At 49.7% G+C, this 7,501-nt stretch overlaps 1 protein-coding gene across 1 annotated transcript in view; it reads right to left on the reverse strand.

The window, feature by feature from the left end:
* Nucleotides 1-1,236, reverse strand: part of LOC129693588 (C-X-C chemokine receptor type 2-like) — a 1,293-nt gene extending 57 nt beyond the window's left edge. Inside the window, exon 1 of the mRNA XM_055630384.1 lies at nucleotides 1-1,236. This exon is cut by the window's left edge and continues 57 nt beyond it. Within this exon, the coding sequence (XP_055486359.1) occupies nucleotides 40-1,107 (1,068 nt within the window). The 5' untranslated portion in view covers nucleotides 1,108-1,236 and the 3' untranslated portion in view covers nucleotides 1-39.
* Nucleotides 1,237-7,501: the final 6,265 nt, after the last annotated feature.

Consider the following 7,501-nt stretch of genomic DNA (forward strand, 5'->3'; position numbering starts at 1 on the left):
CCAATCAGGTTTTAACGAGTGGTTGAGTTTGTGACAAATCTATATTGTGGCCGCAATCAGTCCAGATTCAGAGGATGTCGACACGGATCGCTTGTAATGGGCTTGGACACTCTGGCTGACGAGCCCTTTACTAGCCAAGAGTTTGACCAGGTTCCTCCTGAACTTCACCCCGATGAAGGCGTAGAGGATTGGGTTGATGCAGCTGTGCGTGTAGCCCAGGGTTAGCGTGGCGGTTATTGCCTTGTCCAAGTGGTCGCGTCTGGCGCAGGTCTGGTTGATGAGACTGCTCCTCATCAGTGTATCCACGAAGACCGTGACGTTGTGGGGCAGCATGCACGCCAGGAAGGCTAGCACCACAGCGATGACGACCTTCATGGCTTTCTGCTTCTGGAAGCCCTTGGTCTGGCACAGTTTCCACACGGTGACGGAGTAGCAGAAGACCATGGCGGCCAGCGGCACGAGGAAGCCCATCACGTGCCGTACAAACCTGGTGGCGGTTCTCCAGTTGTCGATCGAATGTGCGTCGAGGTTCTCGTAGCACAGGATTCTGCGATCATAGATCAACTCACCCTTGTAGAGGACGGGCAAGGACAGGAGCAGGGCCACGAGCCAAACGATGGCACACGCCAGTTTGACCATCCACGGTCTCTTGCGGCCGTGCGACTGGGCAGAGCGGACAATGGCCAGGTAGCGGTCCACGCTGATGCAGGCCAGCAGGAGGATGCCACTGTAAAAGTTCACCTCCTGCAACATACTGATCACCTTACACATGGCATCACCAAACACCCAGCCAGACACGGCGTCCACTGCCCAGAAGGGCAGGGTGAGGGCAAAGAGCAGGTCGGCCGTGGCCAGATGGAGCAGGTAGACGTCCGTGGATGAGATGGAGCGGCGGTTGTGAAGGATGACCAGCAACACCAGTACATTCCCCGTCACGGCCAGGAGACACACCAGGCTGTAGATCGCGGCCAACATCACGTTGATCCAATTGTCAATGGAGGTGTGCATGCAGGGGGCTGTACTCAGGTCCAACATTGAGTAGTCCAGATCGCTGTAATTCTCAAACATATCCTCATAGTCATAATGCGAAAAATTGCTGGAATCCATCCCTGCAAGAATACACACGTTAGACGGGCATGTAGAACATACGCCAAGAGACTAGAGTCAAGTCAACAGTGTTTCATTGCCCACCCTCCACTTACAATCTGAACAAGGGTCCCGATCTGAAACGTCACCTATCCATGTTCTCCACAGATGCTGCCTGACCCGCTGAGTTAGTCCAGCACTCTGTGAAACGTCACCTATCCATGTTCGCCACAGATGCTGCCTGACCTGCTGAGTTAGTCCAGCACTCTGTGAAACGTCACCTATCCATGTTCTCCACAGATGCTGCCTGACCCACTGAGTTATGGTGCAGCAGCATCTATGGAGCGAAGGAAATAGGCAACGTTTCGGCCCGAAACGTTGCCTATTTCCTTCAGGGTTTCATCCCGAAACGTTGCCTATTTCCTTTGCTCCATAGATGCTGCTGCACCCGCTGAGTTACTGTATTTTAGTCCAGACAGTGGGCTGAAAGATGGCAGATGGAGTTTAATGCGGATAAATGTGAAGTTACTCCAGCGTTACTCTGTGAAACGTCACCTATCCATGTTCTCCACAGATGCTGCCTGACCCGCTGAGTTACTCCAGCACTTTGTGGGCCGAGTAACTCAGATTTGTGGATCGAGACTTTTCTTCAGACTGATGGAGTGGGGAGGTGGGGGAGGGGGGGGGAGGAGAAAGCTGGAAAAGAGAGGTTGGGAACGGGATAAAGCCTGGCCATTGATGGGTGGATATATAAGGAACTGCAGGTGCTGGTTTACAAAAATGATGTAAAGTACTGGAGTAATTCAGTGGGTCAGGCAGCACTTCTAGATAAGGTGGATAATGTTCTACAGAAGGGTCTGAACCAGAAACGTCACCCCTCCATATTCCCCACATATACTGCCTGACCCGCTGAGTTACTCCAGCACTTTGTGTAAACCAATGACTGCAGTTCATTCCTTCGAATTTTAACTATAGATTCTGTGTTTGAACTATAGAAACTCCATAATATTTATAATTTCATAAGTTCACGTGATAGTAGCAGAATTAGTCATTCGGCCCATCATGTCTACTCCACCATTAAATCATGTCTGATTTATCTCTCCCTCCTGACCCCATTCTCCTGCCTTCTCCCTATAACCCCTGACACCCGGAGACTTGTAAGTCTGTGGGATTCTCTGCCTCAGAGGGAGGTGGAGGCTTTCAAGAGAGAGTTAGATAGGGCTCTTAAAGATAGTGGAGCCCGGGGATGTGGGGAGAAGGCAGGAACGGGGTAGTGATTGGGGATGATCAGCCATGATCACATTGAATGGTGGTGCTGGCTCGAAGGGCCGAATGGCCTGTTCCTGCACCTATTGTCTAAGCACATAGAACATGTACCAAGATGCAGGTGAGTTCCATTGTCACATGGCCCATAAATAGGACAATGACATTCTTACTCGCAGCACAAGATCAGGTTATGCTAACCTGTTACGTGGTCAAATCCCGTAATTAACAACAAAAACAAACTACCAGAGGAGGTAATTGAGGCAGGGATTATCCCATCATTTAAGAAACATTTGAACATACACATGGATAGGACAGGTTTAGAGTGCAGCGTCACAAAGGCTGGGAAAGCGTATGGAGACTGGTGCACAGACAGCCACCCCACGGTCCTTGACAGATCTGGGTCAGGATCCAGTGGCATGGAGTCCAAGACGACCGGAGACCCTTTTCTGCTGCAGCCTTCATCCGCCTTCCCAGCCGTTGTGACGCTCCACTAAGGTCAGCCATCGTCCTCCCTCTGCCTGTTCCACCGTTGAGGTCTTGGTTGGATTGCTCTTTGTCAGAGACCTCCCCCTCGACCTTACCCACATGGGTGGCCCTACCAGGAGCATCGCTCCAGACAGCATCGCTCTCAGGATCTCAGGACCACACGAGCTTCTCCACCACGACAAGGTGAGGATCCACGGAATAGCAGTAACCATACACTATCTTTATTTAATGGTACCGTTATCAGACAACTAAACCATCCTATCACCCACAAGACAGCGGTCCTGACCTATCATCTATCTGACGAAGTCTGAGGAAGGGTCTTGTAATGGCAATTTCTAACTTTTTCAATGTCCAACTTGCCATACAACCTGAAACGTCACCCATTCCTTCTCTCTAGAGATGCTGCCTGTCCCGCTGAGTTACTCCAGCTTTTTGTGTCTATCTTCGATTTAAACATGCATCTGCACAGTTCTTTCCCACACATTACTATCTACCTCATTGGAGACCCTTGGACTATGTTTGATCTGACTTTCCTAGACTTCAGCTTGCATTAAATATTATATGACGAAAGAACGGATCGACTGGGCTTGTATTCATGGGAATTTAGAAGGATGTGAAGGGATCTTATAGAAACATTTCACATTCTTAAGGGATTGGTCAGGCTAGATGCAGGAAACATGTTCCCGATGTTGGGGGCGTCCAGAACCAGGGGTCACACAGTTTAAGAATAAGGGGTAGGCCATTTAGGACTGAGATGAAGAAAAATCTTTTTCACCTAGAGAGTTGTGAATCTGTGGAATTCTCTGCCACAGAAGGCAGTGGAGGTCGATTCACTGGATGTTTTCAAGAGAGAGTTAGATTTAGCTCTTAGGGCTAATCAAGGGATACGGGGAGAAAGCAGGAACGGGGTACTGATTTTGGATGATCAGCCATGATCATATTGAATGGCGATGCTTGTTCGAAGGGCCGAATGGCCTTATCCTGCAACTATTTTCAATGTTTCTATTCCCTTAACCTGTATCTGCACACTGTGGACGGCTTGATTGTTATCATGTATAGTCTTTCCACTGACTGGGTAGCATGCAACAAAAAAGCTTACAGCGTCAGGGACCCGGGTTGGATCCTGGCTATGGGTGCTGTTTGTACGGAGTTTGCACGTTCTGGCCGTGACCTGCGTGGGTTTTCTCCGGGTGCTCTGATTTCTTCCCACACTCCAAACACGTGCCGATCTTTGTAGATTAGTTGGTTTCGGGAAAAATTGTAAATTATCCTTTTGTGTTAGTGTGCAGGGATCGCTGGTCGGCACGGGCGCAGTGGGCCGAAGGGCCTGTGTCTCCGCTGCATAGAAACATAGACAATAGGTGCAGGAGTAGGCCATTCGGCCCTTCGAGCCTGCACCGCAATTCAATGTGATCATGGCTGATCATCCAACTCGGTATCCTGTACCTGCCTTCTCTCCATACCCCCTGATCCCTTTAGCCACAAGGGCCACATCTAACTCCCTGTTAAATATAGCCAATGAACTGTGGCCTCAACTACCTTCTGTGGCCGAGAATTCCACAGATTCACCACTCTCTGTGTGAAAAATGTTTTTCTCATCTCGGCCCTAAAAGATTTCTCCCTTATCCTTAAACTGTAACCCCTTGTTCTGGACTTCCCCAACATCGGGAACAATCTTCCTGCATCTAGCCTGTCCAACCCCTTAAGAATTTTGTAAGTTTCTGTAAGAATCTCTAAACTTCAAACTCCAAAGCAAGCGCTGTCTGCGGAGGGCGCTCAGCATCGCCAAGGACTGCTCTCACCCCAACCATGGACTGTTTACCCTCCTACCATCCGGGAGGCGCTACAGGTCTCTCCGTTGCCGAACCAGCAGGTCGAGGAACAGCTTCTTTCTGGCGGCTGTCACTCTACTTAACAACGTACCTCGGTGACTGCCAATCACCACCCCCCCCCCCCCCCCGGACACTTATTATTATTTATTCAAATCGTTTGCTATGTCGCTCTTCCAAGTGAGATGCTAAATGCATTTCGTTGTCTCTGTACTGTACACTGACAATGACAATTAAAATTGAATCTGAATCTTAATCTGAATCTGAACTTAACTAAACTTATGAAATGGCGATTTCTCAGTCTTCCTATCATTGCTTTCACTGTTTATTTAATTATACCCCCTCTCTATCTAAACTGTGATTGCCTGACACCTGATATGCCAACCCCCCCCCCCCCCCAAGAAGGGTCCGGACCCGAAACGTCACCCATTCCTTCTCTCCAGATATGCTGCCTGTCCCGCTGAGTTACTCCAGCATTTTGTGTCTATCCGGTGTAAACCAGCATCTGCAGTTCCTTCCTACACACCTGATAAATACTCTGACGTTTGGCCACAGAGTTTGGCGAATAGTTTAGACAATAGACAACAGACAACAGGTTCAGGAGTGGGCCGGTCGGCCCTTCGAGCCAGCACCGCCATTCAATGTGATCATGGCTGATCATCCCCAATCAGTACCCCGTTCCTGCCTTCTCCCCATATCCCCTGACTCCGCTATCTTTAAGAGCCCTATCTAGCTCTCTCTTGAAAGCATCCAGAGAACCTGCCTCCACCTCTGAGGCAGAGAATTCCACAGGCTCACAACTCTCTGGGTGAAAAAGGTTTTTCCTCATCTCCGTTCTAAATGGCCCCTTATTCTTAAACTGTGTGGCCCCTGGTTCTGGACTCGCTCAACATTGGGAACATGTTTCCTGCCTCTAGCGTGTCCAATCCCTTAATGCTTCAATAAGATACCCTCTCATCCTTCTAAACTCCAGAGTGTACAAGCCAAGCCGCCCAGTTGAGTGGAGGTGCAGATTAAGATCACCTTACCTGTCCTTGCAGGTGCTGGGCCTGTTACATGTGTGAAGTCTATTCACCAGCCAGACGCAAACAAGTTAGTTGACAGCAACTGCGAGAAGACTCTGGCATGAGAACACTGAGCATCAACAAAGGGCGATTTAACGTAGAGGAGAGTGTTGCAAGAAGTTAAGAAACATAATGCGCAAAATAGGATGTACCTCCGGGAAAAGAAGAAGAAATGTTCCCACAGACGGTGGAAACTGCAATAGTAAATATCACGCACACCAACAAACACTGACTGTCATCATTGCCGAGAATCACGTTCATTAACTCTACATATACTGACAACCAGGGCCCTCAGTTTAAGAATAAGGGGTAAGCCATTTAGAACGGAGATTTGGAAACACGTTTTCACCTAGAGAAGGTAGACAAAAATGCTGGAGAAACTCAGCAGGTGCAGCAGCAACTATGGAGCGAGGGAGATAGGCAACGTTTCGGGCCGAAGCCCTTCTTCAGACCCTTCTGCAGTTCCTTCTTAAACACTTTTTCACCCAGAAATTTGTGAGTCTGGAATTCTCTGCCTCAGAGGGCGGTGGAGGCAGGTTCTCTGGATACTTTCACGAGAGAGCTAGATAGGGCTCTTGAGGATAGCGGAGTCAGGGGATATGGGGAGAAGGCAGGAACGGGGTACTGATTGTGGATGATCAGCCATGATCACATTGAGTGGCGGTGCTGGCACGAAGGGCCGAATGGCCTACTCCTGCAACTATTGTCTATTGTCCATGATCACAGTGAATGGTGGTGCTGGCTCGAAGGGCCGAATGGCCTACTCCTGCACCTATTGTCTATTGTCCATGATCACAGTGAATGGTGGTGCTGGCTCGAAGGGCTGAATGGCCTACTCCTGCACCTATTGTCTATTGTCAGCATTTGTAGTATTACGTGCAGTTCTGGTCACCCCCATTACAGGAAGCATGTGGGGGCTTTGGAGACATTTGGTGCAGAGGAGGTTTACCAGAACGATGCCGGGATTAGAGGGTTTCAGCTACAGGGGGAGGTTGGACAGACTTGCATTGTTTTCTCTGCAACGTCAGAGGTTGAGGGGAGACCTGATAGATGTTTATAAAATGATGAGAGGCGTAGATAGGGTAGACAGTCACAACCTTTTCACCAGGGTGGAGATGTCCAAGACTAGAGGACGCAGCTTTAAGGTGAGCAGTCCTGCACGGTGGTGCAGCGGGTAGAGCTGCTGCCCCACAGCGCCAGAGACCCGGGTTCCATCCCAACTACGGGCGCTGTCTGTACGGAGTTTGCACGTTCTCCCCGTGACCTGCGTGGGTTTTCTCCGGGTGCTCCGGTTTCCTCCCACATTCTAAAGACATGCAGGTTTGTAGGTTTAAATGGCCTCTGTAAATTGCCTCTAGTGTGTAGGGAGTGGGATAACATAGAACTAGTGTGAACGGGCGATTGGTGGTCGGCATGGACTCGGTGGGGCCGAAGGGCCTGTCTCCGTGCTCTCTCTATTAAAGGAGTCTAAAAGTAAAATTAAAATCATGAAAGAGGCAAAGTTGAAAAGACATGTGCGGGGCAGGTTTTTTTACACAGAGGGTGGTGGGTGCCTGGAACGCGCTGCCAGGGGTGGGGGTGGAGGCAGATACGATAGTGGTGTTTAAGAGGCTTTTGGATCGGCGCATGGATATGGAGGGATACGGATCACGTGCAGGCAGAGGGGAGTTGGTCTTGGCATCATGTACGGCACGGACATTGTGGGGCCGAAGGGCCTGTTCCTGCGCTGGACTGTATGTTCTAGTCTGTGATCTAACTTAACTGACCACT

This window comes from Leucoraja erinacea, unplaced genomic scaffold (assembly GCF_028641065.1).
Source record: "Leucoraja erinacea ecotype New England unplaced genomic scaffold, Leri_hhj_1 Leri_358S, whole genome shotgun sequence".
Classification (NCBI taxonomy): domain Eukaryota; kingdom Metazoa; phylum Chordata; class Chondrichthyes; order Rajiformes; family Rajidae; genus Leucoraja; species Leucoraja erinaceus.